General features: G+C 37.7%; 1 protein-coding gene across 1 annotated transcript in view; it reads left to right on the top strand.

Annotated features, from left to right (window-relative positions):
* The window catches only part of SERGEF (secretion regulating guanine nucleotide exchange factor), a 248,069-nt gene that overhangs the window by 46,264 nt on the left and 183,230 nt on the right, over positions 1-18,575 (top strand). Inside the window, exon 10 of the mRNA XM_072621407.1 lies at positions 8,496-8,659. Within this exon, the coding sequence (XP_072477508.1) occupies positions 8,496-8,659 (164 nt within the window). The remainder of the gene's footprint in view (positions 1-8,495; positions 8,660-18,575) is intronic.

The raw sequence follows: 18,575 nt of genomic DNA, 5'->3' as shown, positions 1-18,575 counted from the left end.
CTCGCAGGCCTTAGGACTACCCATGTTATCAGCACATGTTGGTTTGACTATTCAATCAGAGAGCAATGGAAAATATTGTGGTAGGTGGGAGCAGGGTACAACACATTACAAACAGAGATTGAGAAAAGTGGAATAATAAGGACTGTAGGATCACAGAAGTAGAGATGGCTAGAACCTCAGAGGTCATCTAGTTCAATACTTTCATGTTTACAAATGAGGAAACTTTGGTCCAGAGGACATGCAACTAGTAAGTGTTAGACCTGGAGTTTGAACCCAGGTCAGCTGACTACAAATACTATATACTTTCCACTGTACCACATGCACAGTAGATTACTTGCATACAGGCTTTGCTTGAGACATATTTGGGTCTGTAATTGGATTGGCATTATACTTTATGCTTGTCCCTTTTTTGTGTCCTTAATCATTTTTTTCTTATCTTAACCTCCCCTTCCCAGCAATACCCTCCATTAGTCTCTGCATAATGAAAGGCTCAACTCCAGTTCCTTAATTCAACATTTTAATTAAATTTAACAAACATGTACTAGGTTCCTGTATGCAAACAATAGGACTCTGGGCTCAGCACTGGGAGAGATGGGAAGTTTAGATAGGACACAAGCCTTTGTTCCTACTTCCCTATCCATGAGTAGCATACAGTCTAGTGGAGGGGAGAAGAGGATGGGGATGGCACCAATAAAGATGACTCTGATACACATTGATTCATTGATACACATTCCTAATTTATTAAACCTTCCTTGACTGCTCTAGAGGGAGCTGAGCCCTTCCTCCTCTGAGTCCTTCCTGGAACGTTGAGTGTCCTTCCTCTTGCTTGGCACTGAGCTCAGCAAGCTTTGTGGTGTTCTCTTTTCAAAAGACTGTGTCCTCCTTCCCCATCTGTGGTTGTGCATAAGAATTCCAATTACATTTTACTCACTGACATTATTTATAGAACTTTTGCATTTCCCTCCATTCATCTTTCACCTTGAAACTGACACCATATTTTTTAAAAAAAATATTTTGTCTGAATTTAATGAACAGCAAAAAGAAAAAAAAGAACATTTATACATAGGAAGTTGAAGAAAAAAAGAGGATATGTGAAAACACACATCTCCGCAGCTTGCATGGAATTGCAGTATTTAAATTTCCTTTTTATATACTTCATTTTAACATTCTTTTTTTTAAATTTTGAGTTCCAAATTCTCTCTCTCCCTCAAGTCCCTCCCTCACCCATTGAGAAGACAAGCAATATGCTATCAATTATATCCAATGTATAACTTTCCGAGCTGACCTGTGATACAATATTCAATTGTCCATTGTGTATATTGCTAATATATAGGATCATAGATTTGGAGTGAGAAGGGACCTTACTTAGAGGACAGTTAGTCCAACCTTCTCATTTTACAGATGAGGAAACTGAGGCCAAGAAAGTAAGTAATTTAAAGCCAGAAAGTTAGAAAGTGTCAGGATTTGGACACAGGTCCTCCTGAATCAGATCTCCCACTCTAGCCCCCTACCTCCCTGTAATAGCTTCCTCCCTATAATTCCTCTCTCTATGAAAAATGATTCGCTTGTCAAATTTCAGCCATGAATTGATTTCAGCTTGAAACATTGATACTCTATGGTGCCTTAGGGAACTTCTCTTTTGTGGATTCAATGATTGAAAATGACCTGAAATTCAGATATGTGTATGTTTTTAAAACCTTCATTTCAATATTCAGCTTATCAGATAGAGTTGAGGGAAGTATTGACATAGGCAGTTCCAAGCACAGGGCACCACTTAAGAAACGTCTATCAAATGGACGGACTGTATTTCCATTTAGTATATTTCCTTTGTAAGAACTCATGTATTATTTATTTTTAAAAACAGTTTTCCTCTTGATACAATGGATACCACTCATCATTAAGGACCCTCATCCCTCCTCTCTCCAATGTCATCCCATGTGAATTTCCCACACAAGATAGCCCAATAGATTGATAATAGTAGATGTCACTCTCTATTTTGGTAGTTTTCTGATTGTTAGCAGAAAGGATGGATGTGTGCTTCCATTTTCATGATTTGGTAGCGATTTTATCTATCTTCATTGACCTGAATATTGTGGCAGTTCGATCTTGCTTTCTTAACTCTGTATTAGTTTATATAAATCTTCCTGTCTTTTCTGAATTCTTTATATATGGTAAAATAATATTCCACCACATTCATACATCACAACTGGTTCAGCTGTTCCCTTATCACTGATTATATTTTGTTTCCAGGTTTTTGTTATAATAAATAATGCTGCTATAAGTATTTTTGAACATATGAATATTTTATTGCTGACATTAAGTTCCTTGGGGATATAATCACAGTAGTGAGATATCTGAGTCAAGAGTATGGATGGGTTTAATAACCTTAATGCAGGATTTAAAATTATTTTTTTGAGTAGTTGGACCAGTTCATAGCTCCAGTAGCAGTGGATTATCATGCTTGTCTTTGAAAGAGCCCTTTAACATTGACTTTTCCCTTTTTGACAATATTAAGAGATGATACATCAGTGTTGTTTTAAGTTACATTTCTCTGATTATTATTTTAAAATCTTTCAAATGTTTGGTAATAATTTGCATTTTTTCCTTTGGAAAACTATATCCTTTGAGCCTTAGGACTACATCTTTTGTCTCTTAGAGAACATGTATTAATTGTATAGATATGTGTCAGTTCCCTGGAGATTTTGGATGTCAGACTTTTATCAGAGATGTTTAATGCAAAGATTTCCCCCCAGTCTATATCCTTTTTTTCTAATTCTGGTTGCAGTGATTTTATTTGTGCAAACCTTAAATTTTTTTTACATAATTGGGATGGTCTGCTTTGTCTTTTATATTCTTTTCTGTCCTATACCTCGCTACATTTCTCCCCCTTCCCCTTTTTCCCATTTTCAAAGTTGTGCTTCTGGTATTCTTTTCTGGTATTTTGTGATTCTATTTCTGAGCTAGTTTATCCATTTTGGCACTTATTGTGCTGTGTGGTGTCAGATACAATCCTAAACTCATTTTTTCACCAAATTGCTTCATAGTTTTCCTAGCAGATCATATTGAGGAAAGAATCAATTCCCTAATTGTCCTTGGATTTATCAAACACTAGATTGTTATATAGACCGTCATATTTCTTTCCAGGTCTTATCTAAATTATTCCACTGATTTACTTCTTATTTTTTTTAATCCCATAGAGACAGTTTTGGCAGTCAGTGGTAAAGAACATAATGTGAGGCCTCATAACTTCAAACTCTCTGTATTCCTCCTTTTTTATTTTCTTTTTTTTAAATGTTTTTTTTCCAATTACATGTACAATTTTTTTTAACACTTATTTTTAAAAATTTTGATTTCCAAATTTTCTCTCTTCCTTCCTTCCCTCCCTCCTCAGGTAAGAACTTTGATATAGATTGTACAAATACAGTTATGTAAAACATATTTCCATATTAGTCATGTTGTGAAAGAAAACACAAACCAAAAAAAAAAAGAAAAATAGAAGAAGGTTAAAAAAGTATTTTTCAATATGCATTCAGACTCTATCAGTTTTTTCTCTGGAGATGGATAGTATTTTTCATCCTTTTTTTTTCATTTTCAAACAGCTGTTTTATAGACCAGGATTATTGTATGATAATTCATGTCATTTGAGAATAGCTAGTGTTTGGTCCAGGACACAACGTGGGCTATTACACGTGATACTTAGGAGACTGGCAGGTACACTGACCACCTGGACAACCAACCTTAGGATATGAGTAAATGGAAGATTTTCATTCATTGACTAAAGAGTACCTCATACCTGATGAGTTGGAAAATTCCCCTAAACCCACCTCAAAACAATCACCTTCAGAAATACTGCTCTCCATCCTTTCGGCATAGCCCAGTCCCAGATGATTTTCCTTAGCCATATCCCCTGCAGTCATATTCATCCATTCATACCATATGTACACATCCATTTCTCCCAGAATACTTTCTTCCCTCTTCTTGCCTGTTATCTTTCCAAACTCAGCTCATATCTCAGTTCATTCATAAAACCTGCCCTTAGGAACCTTTTCTTTCTCTGACCTCCTAGAGGCCATGGAATAAACAATAAACTTGAAATGCTTCATGTCATAGGACCTGAGTTCAAATCCCATCCTTGCCATCCCATCCCTTACTGCCTGTGTGACTGGGGAGAAATCACTTAACTTCCCCGGGCTTCAGTTTCTTCATGTATAAAATAAGGGAGTTGGACAGGACACCATCTGAGATAAATTCCAGATCTAAATCTATGTTCCTGTGATCCATAGCACTTAAAAACAATCAATCAATAAGCATTTATTAAGCACCTACTGTGTGCCAGTCTGAACTAAAAGTCTGAACTAGTCATGTGGTTATAGGTGGCCTTGTGACATCTTTTCTGTTGTTGTTTTGAAGTGGAGGCTGGATAATCACTTGGGGATTTTGTGGAGGAGTTCCCTGCTTAGGTATGACTGCCCTTTGGAAAGGATCCCTTCCAGATACGAGGTTCTGGGACTTTGAGGTACTTGAATCTAATTAATATGCTCCCTTTTCAAATTTTCTTAAAGCATCTTGGGTTTCCTCCTTCCTCAATTCCCTATCAAACATTGCCTAGTATTTTAATTATCTGTGATCGTGTGACATTACCTCTGTTCCACCCCCTCCCAGGTGTAAAGTCTTTTAGGGCAGGGACTGTGTCCTTTTAATTTTGGAGGATTCAGACCTGGGATTTCTTTAGTGTAGGTAACTCCCTCCTCCAGCAGACAATTAGAGAGTTGTTAAGATACTGATGAATTAAGGCACTTGCTCAAGGTGATATAATCAGTATATGTCAGGGGCAGGACTTGAATGCAGATGTCAAATGCTGACCATACACTGCATGATGTTATTTCTCAACAGTCATTGAAGAAAACAAGAAAATAAAACAAAAAACTCAACCCTGCCACAAATTTCGTACCGCCCCCCCCCCCATGCCTAGCACAGTGCTTTCATATAGTACATCTTTAATAACTGTTTGTGAATTAATGGCTAAAATACCCAGTCTGTAAAATAGGGGACATTGGACTAGCTGGGCTCCACAGGTCCTTCTGGCTTTGGCATTCTATGGTCATACATTGCTAGTGCCTTCCTTCTGAGATCATCTCTCATTTACACTATCTCTGTCTTGTCTGTATAGATAGTTTCCAGATTATCTCCTCCATATGTACGCATCCATCTCTCCCAGAATCCCTTCTTTCCTCTTCTTGCCTGTTATCTTTCTGTAAGCTTCTCCAGGGGAGGGATTTTTATGCTGGACAGTATATCCTTAGCACTTAGCACAGTGCTGGGTACATAACAGTTGTTATGTTTATCCTCTGTTCTCAAAGAGGACCATGACATCAGGGAATGACATGACTTGCAGTTGACTTTGATTGGAGTGAGGGAGGGCTGTGCAAGGTCACCAGCCTCACTTTCTCCTCTAGGTCCATCTGGGTCCAGTGGCCAGATATTCATCAGGATGGCTGGAGATGGCCAAGGATACAATGGGAGACCCTGACCCTTTTAGGCTAAAGTCTTATCAGGTTCTCACTTTGAGTGAGATAATGCCCATTCAGTGAATAGACCATGATAAGCCCTTAATAAATGCTTGTTGGCTAACTGTTGATCTGCCCTATCTTTTCACCTGCCTCCTCAAGACTGTGAGCTTCCCTAGAGCCAAGTCTCATATGTTTTGGTATCCCCCTTTCTGTGCCCAAGCCAGGGCCTTGCATATTGTAGGTTTTTGATGTGTATTTGCTAGATGGATGAAGGAGTAAGTGAAGTCACAAGTAAACCCCCCATTAGAGACTGCCTTCGGACGTTTCGCCATCATTTCAGTTGTTTCAGCAGATGCCTTCCTCGAAGCAGCTACAAACCATATGTTAGATGTGGGGCCAGATGAAGCTTTGATACGAAACACCAAGAATGTAGGAGATCTTCTGAGAATTTAATATGCATTACTTTATGTTTTGTCTCTTACGCAAAGGTTTTCTTTGTTCAAACAAATATGTATAAAGAATTTATGCAGGGCACATGGTCATGCATATTGATTGCAGCAAATCTGTTAATAATCTGTGTCTTGTCGGGGTTTGCGTTTCTGTTGGAAAAACAAATGTGGAACTGAATGCATTCAGGGAGTCTCCATGTTACTCACTGTTGGGGGAAAGAGGATGCTTTCCATCTTTATTAAGAGTCATTTGCTGCCATACTCAGAGATGTTAGAATAGATAACTCTCTGTGTAGACAAGAAGGCAGGAAGGAGATGGAAGGAAAAGAGAAAGAAGGAAAAAGGGGAAGGGAGGAAAGAAGAAAGAGAGAGGAAGGAGAAGAAAGGAGGGACACCAATAGGCATTTATTAAGTGCCTACTGTATGCCATTTGTTGTTGTTCAGTCATTTCAATCATGTCTAACTCTTCATGACCCCATTTGGGGTTTTCTTGGCAAAGCTACTGGAGCGGTTTGCCATTTTCTTCTCCAGCTCCCATTTTACAGATGAGGATACTGAGGCAAAGAGGGTGAAGTAGGGGCACAAATCTAGTAAGAATCTGAGTTCAGATTTGAACTTGGGTCTTCTTTTTGTAAAAAAAAATTATTTTTATTTTTTCATTAATTACATGTAAAAGCAATTTTTAACATTTTTTTAAAACAAATTTTGGGTTCCAAATTCTCTCCTTGCCTTCTCTCTCCCCTCCCTGAGTTGGGTAAGCAATCTTATATGTGAAATCATGTAAAACATATTTCTGTATTAGTCATTTTGTGGAAGAGAGCTCAAAGAAAGGAAGAAAGAAGGAAAGGAAGAAAAAGAAGGAAAGAAAGAAAAGGAAGAAAAAAGAAGGAAAGAAAGAAAGAGAGAAAAACAGTATGTTTTGGTCTGTATTCAAACTCCATCATGAATTCTGGTCTTCTTGATGCCCAAGTCCCAGTGTGCTATCTATGGCACAATCCAGATGCCATGCCATGGTATGTGGCATGGTGTGGCATGGCATGAAGGCCTAAGGATGCCATCACCCTTCCCCCTCTGCCTGCTGCCAGCTCAATTAAATTACCTCCTTTAGGTTAAGGACTATCTTGCAGGCCCTTAGTATTTTGCAAGTATATTACTTGGGAGGGGAAAACTCAGTAGCCCTTGTCCAGCATTAATTAATGGCAAACATAAAGTGAGTACCTGACAGGACAGGCCTGTTTTGATGGAGAAAGGGTCAGGATGACAGGAAGCTGCTGGATAGCAGCCTATGGGAAGGTGGGGATGGGAGACACGCAGGTGTGAGTCATCTGAGAAGGGTGATGGGGTGGTGGTGGCAAGAGGGAGATGCCTGAAATGACCTCTGCCTGAGGCTGACTGGTTTCATGTTTATTTAAATGAAACAGGGGAAAGAGCATTAGATTTGGAGAGAGCAGATCTTGCTTCACATCCTGCCCCTGTCACTTAGTACCTAGAAGCATGTCACTTCAATCTGGACCTCAGTTTCCTTATCTGAAAAATGAGGGGTTGGGCTTGACCTTCTAGCTCCAAATCTCTGAGTTGCATTAATTAGGTACACAGTCTTAGCCTCAACGACTTTACATGTTATCTTATTTGATCCTCCCAACAACTTCCCTGGGCCTTGGTTTCCTGGTATGTGTAATGAGGAGTTGGTCTTGCTTACCTATAAGGTGCCTTTTAACTCTAATTCTATGATCCCAAGAATCCCGAGTGACATTAATTAGGTACATACTCAATGAATCTCACTTTTCTCATCTGTAAAATAAGGATCATATTATTTCAACTAGTAATGATAGGTAGCTTTTATGTAGCACTTCAGGGTTTGTAAAAATGTTATCTCAGTTGATCCTCCCAAGGATGTAAGATAAATACTTTTATTTTTTTCATTTTCTTGTTGTTCAGTCATTTTTTCATTCCTGTCCAACTCTTGATGACCCTACTTGGGGATACTGGAGTGATTTGCTATTCCTTCTCAAGCTTATTTTACTAATGGAGTTAAGTGACTTCCCCAGGGTCACACAACTAGGAAGTGTCTGAGGCTGGATTTGAATTCAGGTCTTCCTGACTGTGGATCTGGTATTGTATTTACTGTGCCACCTACCTGTTTTTGTTTTTGATTAGTTGTGTCTAACTCTTCATGACCCCATTTGGGGTTTTCTTGGCAAAAATACTGGAGTGTTTTGCCATTTTCTTCTCCAGCTCATTTTACAGATGAGGAAACTGGAGCAAAAAAAGTTAAATGACTTCCCCAGGGTTACACCCTTAGTAGGCAGAATCTGAGGCAGGATTTGAACTCAAGTTTTCCCGACCCCCAAGTCCTGCACCCTATCCACCATGCCACCTAGGTGCACTATTTACTTCACTGAGTGGTTATAAGGAAAGTGCTTATTAAACTTCCAAGGGCATTAAAAATGGGAACTATTATAAGTTATTGTTAACATGTGCTATTGAGACTGTGAAACTGTCTGTCTTTAGCTTTAATTAAAATATTTGCATTTAGTGACTGGCAAAGTGTTTACCTGGGGCCGCGCTGACTATGGTCAACTAGGGCGGAAAGTGGATAGCCACGAGAGATGTAAAGACCAATGTGAATTACCCCTTTCCTGCACAAGAGCACTGACCACCAAGCCTTCTTCCCTGCCTTGCTTAGCAGGAGTGATTAAGGTAAGGAAGACACTTTTTTTTTAAAATGAATTTTCATTTAATGAATTTCTTCAGACTGGAGAAGAGTGTCTTGGCCATCTAGGCACACAGTGATGAGGCTTGGCCCATATAGGCTGGGTTGTGGGAAGCCAGTAACAGTGATGACAATGCTGTACTCAGAGTAAATAAATATACGAGGGGTTGAGTCTTGGCTACTTCTCTTTGGGTTTGTCCCTTCGTTTTCTGGACGTCAAGTTTTGTCTTCTGTAAAACACTGTGAGAGAGTTGACCTAGATGTTCTCTGAGGTCTCTCCCAGGTCTGAAGGTCTTTGATTCCAGGGCTTTCCTTTGGATTCTCTTTGGCAGTCTTGTCTTCTAATCTTTCACATTCTCCCATGGGAAGGAGATTGCCTTGTTCCAGTGCTTCCTCTCTGATTAACTTAATTTTTCTATTTTTGGTTGGCCTATTGCTTTCCCCTTAAATTGAGTTCTATTAGTAAGCTTTGTCTTACTCCTGTCTTAACAGCGCACACACACACACACACACACACACACACACACACACACACACACACACACACACACACACACACACACACACGTTGTATCCTAGCTGTGATAGGGCAAGCTGTACTTCTGAGTTCAAGGTGGCTTTAATGGAGTGACTCAATCTGTATTCCAAGCCTGTTGAAAAAATTAATAAGCCAGCAATCTTTCTGCAATTACCATCAGACTAATTACAATTCTTTTCCTACTTAGAAGGTTTTCTCACCCAGGAGGCCTGACCTGGCTCATCTCTGGCTTATGTAGGACACGTATCTTTCTGCCTCACCAACTGTACCAGCCCAGGCCTTACAATCCCTCTTCCTCTTCCTATCTGTACTTTTCCCTTTTCCTCTCCTCTTTTCCTCAGTCTTTCTTCCTGTTCAGAACAGAATAGGCCAGGGGTTCTAAACCATTTTATGTCAGAGTCTGGTGAGCCCCATGGACTCCTCAGAATAATGCTTTTAAATGCATAGAATAAAATGCATAAGATTTCAAAGGAAATCTATATTGAAATACAATTATCAAAATATTTAAAAAATTCATGGATCCCAGGCTAAGTAACACTGGAGGAGGAAGCTCTTTTTCTAAGATGAAAAAATCATTACTTTTACATTTGTTACAAAACAACTTCCTCCATCCCCCCTTTCTCCTCTAACCCTCCCATCCCCTATTCTCAAAAGATAATTAAATAATACCGAGTGATTTTTGACTGTATATTTTTTGTATTCTGAGCACTTAGCACATTTCCTGGAATACAGTAGGTGGTTAAATGCTTGTTGACTGATGGACACTTTTGTGGTTAACTAATTGTTAATATAAAGGGAGATATATCCTTTAATTTGGATAGGATGATGTCAAGATGCTTTTCTTTGACTTAAGTTTCTTGCCTTGTTCATGTTCTCTCTATTTAGGTTATTGTGGTCATTGTAAATATCGTTCTTTTGGTTCTGCTTTCTTTACTGTGCATAATTTTATAAAAGTCTTCTATGTTTTTCTGAATCCTTCACATTTGCCATTCTTTACAGGGCAGTGGTTATCTGTTGCATAAATATATATTACAGTTTTTCAGTCCTTTCATATATCTCTATATCTATATATGTATTACAGTTTTTTAGTCCTTTCACAATTGTTAGGATCATGTTTTGTTTCCAGATTTGTATTACTGCAAAGTGTGCTTCTATGGATCTTTTTGTACATATAAGGCCTTTTCTTGCTGTCAGTAATTTGGAATATGGTCACAGTAACGGGTCAAAGAATGTGAAAAAAAGAATGGGAATTTTCTTGTATAATTCCAAAGTTTTTCCCCCCAGAACAAGCTGAACCAATTTACGACCCCACTAGAAGTGAATTAGGGTGCCTGACTTTGCATAGCCTCTCCAACAATGAGTTTTCCATCTTTGCTAATTTGGTGTGTGTGAAATGGTAGTAATGATGATAAGAGCAACAACTTGATATATACATGGTTCTCTAAAGTTTGTAAAGCACTTTACATACATTAATTCAATCATGAGATTGCTTCCCAGTTTTCCTAGCAGGGCTTGTCACATGGAGTTCTTTCCCCAGTCATTTATGGTGTTGAATTTGTCCAATGCTAGACTTCTGTGCATGTTTTCTTCTCCCTGTCATTTATTCATCTGTTTTATTCTATTTATCTATTTTTCAGTTTTTTATCCCATTATTTATATATATACATATATATACATACATATACATTTATACACATATACATACACACACACATATATATATACACATATATACATATATGCATGCACACATATGTTTTCCTGAAGAAGGAAATGGCAAACCATTCTTGTATCTTCGCCAAGAAAACCCCATGGGTAATATTGGCATGCTATGGTCCATGGGGTCATAAAGAGTTGGACGTGACTGAATGACTGAACAACAATGTTTAATTTTTGTAATTACTGCTCTAAAACGTAGTTTGAGATCCTCTTGCTTTTTTCTACTGTATTTCCTGAAAAGTCTTCATGTGAATTTTGTTATTATTTTGCTTAATTCCATGAAGTAGAATAATTTGATTGGCATGGCAAGACATCTATAAGATAACGTAGATAGTCTTGTCATTTTTACTCTACTAGGATGGTCTGGACATGGATATTAGATTTTTCTCCAGTCATTTAACTTTTTAGTTCTGTAAACATTGTTGCATGACTATAAAACCTCTGTGTAAGTGTTCTGGTATATTTTCAGGAATAATATATCCTGTTATTATTTTAAGGGCAATTTTCCTTAACTCTTACTGGATTTTGTTAGTAATATGCAGAAAATCTAATATTTTTGTGGATTTATTTTGTATCCTGTTTCTTAGCTGAACTATTTTGTTCTTTCTCTAGGGTTCCTATAGTAAATAGTGATATTATTGGCAAAAAAAAAAAAATCTTGCCTTCCTTTTGCCTATGCTAATTCCCTTAAATTCCTTTTCTTGTCTTATTACTATAGCTGACGTTTCTAGCACTATGTCAATAATAGTGGAGACTGTGAACATCCTTTCTTTGCCCCAGTCTTAATGGGAATATTTCCATTGTTTCTCCATTACCAGTAATGCTTGCTTTTGCTTTTAGATAGATGTTTTTGATGACATTAAGAAACAATCTCTATTCCTAAATGTTTGTTGAAGATTTTTCTATATTTATTGACATAATCATGAGATTTTTATTATTTTTTGTTATTAACATGGTTAATTATGTAAATTGTTTTCCTAATGTTGAACTGATCTGGGGTAAATCCAACAAGGTCAGAGTGAATAACTTTTCAAGATACTTATGTAGACTCTTTGCTAACATTTTTAAAAAATATTTTTATCTTCTTTAGTTATGTTTTGCCATTACTAAAAGTAGGTGAACTGGTCATGTAGTGAGAATGAGGGATAACCAATGGAATTTGCATGGTATAATTGGTATACTTACCATGGCAAGAGATCTAAAGGTTGGCCCTACATGGTCAATGGATCTTCTAGATAAGATTTATAGGAGAAAATGAACAAAGCAAGAGTTTACACAGGATGAGAAGGCAGGGCTGGTCTGAAATCTGTACTATTAGAGTATTTTTGTGAATTTTTATTTAGTATTTTTGTAAATTTTTATATAGCATCAGAACTATTTGCTCTTCAAACACTGATAAAATTCCCATCTGGAACAGGAGTTTATTTTTCTTTAGAGAGTTTATTTATCCTGTTCAATATCTCTTTTTAAGATTCTTTTTCTAAGGTTAGATTTTCTATTTCCTCTTTTGTTAATTTAAGAATTTTGTATTTTGGTAAATTTTCATTTCATTTGTCTTCAGATCTGTTAGTATGTAATTGGGACTAGTAATTCTTGTAATTTTCTTTCTTTTTCATTCGTTGTGAATCCTTACTTTCATTTTTATCTTTGAAATTCAATTTTTTCTCTCTCTTTGAAAAAGTCAAATTAGCTGATCATTTGCTATTTTTATTAGTCTTCACAAAATAGTACATTTTATTTTTAGCTAATTTTTGTTTTCATTTTTATTTTTCTTTAGTTTTAAACTATTTCTAACTTTGCACTTGTTTCAGGACTACTAATTTGTTAATTTATTAGTTTTTTAAGAAAAGTACTTGTTTAATTCATTAGTATTCTCTTCATTTTATTAAATAGAAATATTAAGAAGTACAATGATAATTTTTTCTATGAGGATTACTTTAACTACCTGCTATCAATTTTGATATATTGTCTCATTATTATATTTCTCTTTAATATAATTATTATGATTTTATTTGACCCACTCAGTATTTAGCATAACATTATTTAGTCTCCACTGAAGTGTATTTTTGTCTATATTTCTCTTACTGGTTATAATTTTATTTGATTTATCTGTATTGATTATGACAGTGCAGCTTTTATTGCATTATCACCTGTAAAAACTACCTTGAATATTTCTACCCTTTTGCATTTGTTTATGAGTTCTTTTTACCCTATCATGTAATTTTTGTAAAGATATCATATGAAAACTGAGCATGCTCCTTGAGATTCCCCTTCAATAATTGGCAAAGGTTCATCATATCTTCTTTTTCAAATATTCTATTGAAAAGCATAATTTCCTTATTGTTAGATCTGATTAGGTCTGAAAGAGGCATATTAAAATCATCTATAATTATTGTTTTGCTTTTATTCAAGTCAGTTAGCTTTTACTTTAAGTTAGATGCCATATCCTTCAGTACACATACATTTAATACTGTTATTATTTCATTATCTATGACACCTTTAAGCATAATATGGTTTTCCTGTTTGTATATCTTGAAAGTATCTTCATAGGAAACTATGTCCAAAATTACTGGACTACTACTACTACTGTTTTGGATTCAGCTGACACATAATTTAAATCCATCCCCTGATTTTAAATCTGAATGGATAACTCTGAATGAATGTTTGTCTTCTATAAGGGTCTACCATATGCCTCACGATGTTATAGAGGTGACCCTAGGTTCTTAAAGGCTTTTTCTTCACCGTTTTGCTCTGTTCAGCTACTGGTACCATCCTTTCTTCTCCTTTACTTCTAAACTTCTTGACAAAGTTATCTATACTAAATATTATTACTTAACATTTTATACTCTCAAATCTCTGCTCAAACCCTCAAGCTTCCATCTCTACTATTCTACTGAAACTGCTCTCTCAAAGGTCACCAATGACTTCCTAATCAAAAGATCCAATGGCCTTTTATTTAATACTCATCCTTCATGATTTCTCTATAGCTTTTGACCTTGTTGAACATGCCTTCCTTCTGGATACCCTTTCTATTTCCCTAATGGTGATTGTTTTTCTTTTCCCTCTCTAATCATTCTTTTTTCTCCTTCTGAGGGATTATTCCTTATCATCTGATTTAATTCTCCTCTGCTCCTTTTGCATACTCATTGGTCATCCCTTTCATTTCTACGTTTACATGGGTAGTTTCAAAAACTGATGATGTCTCCAGTCTTGATTACTTTTCTGAGCTACAGACCCACATCTCTAAATGCTTACCAGGTACATCTACCTAGGTTTTCCACTGGTACCTCAAATTCTCATTCAGTATGATCAATACCAAACCCATTATCTTTCCTCTGAAGGATTTGATCCTCCCCTAGGACTTCACTTTTTCTGACCATTTTGCCGCCGTTTACCCTGGCTCCCATGTTTGTCAACGGGTTTTTTTTTGACTACTCTAACTTCTCACAGCCAGGTAATTGTCAGCTCTTGTTGATTTAATCTCTGCCACATTTTTTATAGCCATTTCCTTCTCACTGCTCTCATCTCCACCATACTAGTACAAACCCTTCATTACTACCTGCCTAGGCTAATGCAGTTGTTTCCAAATAGTTCTGCCTTCAGTCTCTCAAATCCATACTTAGGATCATAAATATAGAGCTGAAAGGAACTTTGGAGGCCACTGAGCATAATCCCTATATTTTACAGATGAGTAAACTGAGGTCCAGAAAGATTAAATGTTTTGCCTGGGGTGACACAGCTAGGAAGGGTTTAAGGCAGGATTTGAATCCAGCCTTTTATTCAATATCTACATTGCTTCTCTCAATCTGTTTCCAGAATAGTTTTTCTTGTGTGTATATCTGGTCATGTCTCTCCTGTGTGGCTCCGCAGTGCCTACTGAATGGCATGCAAGGCCCTCCATAGTCTGTTGTCATCCTACATATGCAGTTTTATTTCATATGATTCTTTTCTATATATTTTATGCTGCAGACAAATGGAGTAGAGCTGGCCCCTCAAGTGCATTTATGCCTCTGTATTTTTCTTCATAATGCTTCCCATATCTATTGACTTCTTTAAAGCCCAAGTCAAAAGCCACATCTTTCAGGAAGACTTCCATGGAAGAAAGTTAACAACTTTCTTCCTCACACCTGCCCTCACGGTACCTACATTCTTGTGGGGGTTATAACATGTGAACAGATAATTAAATATAATATAATTCAAGGAGGAAGGGGAGAGGGAAGAATAGGAAAGACCTAGCTCTTAAAGGATCAAACAGTATGCAATGACTTAAGTCAGCTCTTCTAGGATGAGTAGAGAGAAAGGTAATTTCACTATTCAGAATCACTAGGTAACACTAGCAGAGGAATGCATCAGGCCCCTACGTGTTTCATGATGTTATTTCTGAAAGAAAACTAGCACTTGGATATTGTGTAAAGAAACCATTAATGAGCTTGGCAGTTTCCAGGGCTGCCGTCTCTTAAGAGTGTTCTGAAAGACTGTGGTTTACTGAATGACCTTGCTATATTTAACGCACTGCTCATTTTAAGTCTGTCTTAAGACCGTGGGATTTCAGTGCCCCAAATAACAAGGAAATCTGCCACCAGCAATCAGCTGAGTCCAGGGGGATTCAAGATTTCATACAACCAAAGTTTCCCTTAAACTCTATGGTAAGTAATCAGCAGCTTTAGAAGAATTCATGATGACAAGCAAGTTTGTCAGATACCAGATGCCCCCCAAAAAGGCCGACCCTTGGTTGATGGCAATCAGCCTTTTTGAAAAGTTCACCATTGCTGAGTGGTGACTTTTACTCGGAGGTCGTTGGAAAGTAAGTCAATTTAAAGTCCTAGGGAGCTGTTTAGAGAATTCAGCAGGATTTTCTTGAATAGCCTGGGACATCTGTGCTTTAACCACTACAAGAGAGGGAGAAAAACATCCTAAAAATAAACACAAAGCATCCAGTGGGTCGAGTCAGAGAATTTCAAACGAGAAGGGATCTCATTCAACCTGTACAGAAACCAGGACTCCTATGCCCTGCCCTGCTCCCAAGTGGGCCTTTAACCTCTGCTTAAAGACACCCAGTGATGGAGAGCCCATTACGTCCTGTGGTAGCCTAGTCTACTTTAGGATGGCTCTAATTGCTACAAAATTTACCCTTATTTTTAGCAGAAAATTTCCTCTCTGTCACTTCTTCCTGTTCTGCCTATTTTTGCTCTCTGGGGCCAGGCATAGCAGGTCTAATCCTTTTTCCTATGATAACCTTGTAAATGCTTAAAGATAGTGATCATGTCCCCCCTTGCCTGCTCCAAGCCACATCCTCTTCTGAACTTAAAAACAAATTAACAAGGATAAGTCATTAAAATAGGGAGCATTTAGATGGTAAATTCTTCCCCCTAGTCATACCTCAGATGAGTTTCTCTTCAGGCCAGTCTCACAGTGTCCCTGTTTTCCCTTGCCCTTCAACCTCTCGAGCAGTGATCTCTATATGTTCTGGGGTCTCTGCCACCACACACTATCTCTCAAGGGAACTGAGGGATCATGTTTCATTCTGCTGGAAACACCGATAATCAATGGGTACAAATTTCTTGTCCTTGGACAAAATGAACTGGGAGAGTCCAGAAGAAAACTAAAAAGTCTGTATAAATCCCCTCCATAAATTCTCTCACAAATGATCTTTTAACAATTGGTTGCTCTTGAGAAGAAATATTGTAATGGGGCAACGAGAAGAGGAAGTCTCATCATTCAGATGCCAATGTTTCTAGTTATAGCTGTAGGTATTGGAAAAGTTCTACTTTAATTGTCCAGGGTATTTGGTAGTTTCACTACCCTGGCTTGAGGAAGTTATATGGAGAGTGCCAACAATGCCTGACATCAGGACTTCTAGGTCTGAACTCACTGAAAGACCTTGCCTATTAGCATTATTGTTAGCCAGAAGGAGGGTAGGATTATGAAAATATATCCAGGATTGCTAAAGATAATCCACCAATGTAAGAACAGATATATCCTAGAAGGTGTTGAGACCAGAGCAGAAATAGGACCAGGAGTCATTATGCTAGAGGAAGATATTAAAGACACAATATTAACAGGATGTTGTGTTGGTGTCCAGGGAAGATAGGCAGCACAGTGGCTAGAGTGCTAGGCCTAGAGTCAGGAAGACTTATCTGCCTGAGTTCAAAACTGGCCTCAGACACTTCCTAGCTGTATGAGCCTGGGCAAGTCATTTAATCCTGTTTGTCTCCGTTTCCTCATCGATAAAATGAGCTGGAGAAGGAAAATGAGCTGGAGCAAACCATTCTAGTATCTTTGCCAAGAAAACCCCAAATGGGTCATGAAGAGTCAGATATGACCGAACAAAAGTGTTGGTGTCTGCATTAGGTCCCTTTCACCTAAGTATGCATTTTTTCTGTTCTAAGGCCTCTGTATTCTTTAGATGTAGGTATCCTCAATTTATTTAGGGATTTAGTCATTAGGTATCCTATAGAGCAGAACCAGAAGGTTCCTGGCATAATCTTCTCAAGAAGTGTACTTAAAGGTCTCATAATCTGACTCCAATCTACCTTTCTATGACATATTACTTTGCGCCATACTTTCAGTGTCCAGTCAAAGTGGTCTGTTTCTTATTCTCCAAACTCAGCAGTCCATCTTTCATTTCTGTTTCTTTGTGTGAACTGTTCTCAATGCCTGGAAAGCACTTTTCTTCACCTCCTTTTCAGGAATGAATTCATGCCTCATCTCCTAAAGGAAGTTTTCCCTGTTCCCTTTAATTATTAGTTGTCCTTCCCTGCCCAATCAGGTTAATCCTATATACACTTATTGGTTCAGATGATATAGCCTTTGACCTCCCCCCACAACCCAACTAGAATGTAAGCTCCTTGAAGGCAGAGACTTTTTTTCTGGGAGGGGGGCAGGACATTACCTTTGTATCTCCAGTACCTAGTACAGTGATTTGTCCACAGCAAGTGTTTAATAAATACTTACTGGATTGAATTGGATCCATGCTCTTAGGTCTTCTTATAAGATAGAGTTAAGGCTGGTAAATGGAGAGTATTATTCCCTTTTGTTGCAATGGAAAGAACATTGTATTTGGAGTCAGAGATACTGAGTTCAAATATCAGCTTTACCATTTACTAACTTTGGTAAAAATGCTAGATCATAGAACCTGGATTCAATTCCTGGTTTTACTCATTGTGATTTTGGGCAATGCACTTAACCTTTCTGGTCCTTTATCTTCATCTGTAAAATGAAGGAATTTTGATTAGATGATCTCTAAGTTCCCTTCCCAGTCTAAATCTATGATTCTAACTCACTTCACTTTTCTGGGGCCTCAGTTTCCCCATTTTTAAAATGAGGGGGTTGGGTAAGATGAGGTCCCTTCTAGCTCCAAGTCTTTGATCCTATGAATCCCCTTGAGATTCAGTGACTTTGCCCAAGGACAACTGGCAAGTCAGTGGTGGAACCACTGGAATAAATATATAATGAAGAGGCAAATCTATGACAGAGCTACGTGGTAAGTGTATAAATACTGGACCAGATGAAATGTTTCTATCTGAGGAGACGTGGGTGGTGGAGATGACCCGTCTCCATCGTTTACAAAGTGACTATTTGGAAATAAACTCCCAATGCTTAGATTTCCACTGATGTCACAGGGGGACTGCGGGCAGGGATGGAAG

Source organism: Notamacropus eugenii, chromosome 6, assembly GCF_028372415.1.
Source record: "Notamacropus eugenii isolate mMacEug1 chromosome 6, mMacEug1.pri_v2, whole genome shotgun sequence".
NCBI classification, from domain to species: domain Eukaryota; kingdom Metazoa; phylum Chordata; class Mammalia; order Diprotodontia; family Macropodidae; genus Notamacropus; species Notamacropus eugenii.
The sequence above is the reverse complement of the archived record's forward strand: the minus strand, read 5'-3'. Positions and strand labels throughout refer to the sequence as shown.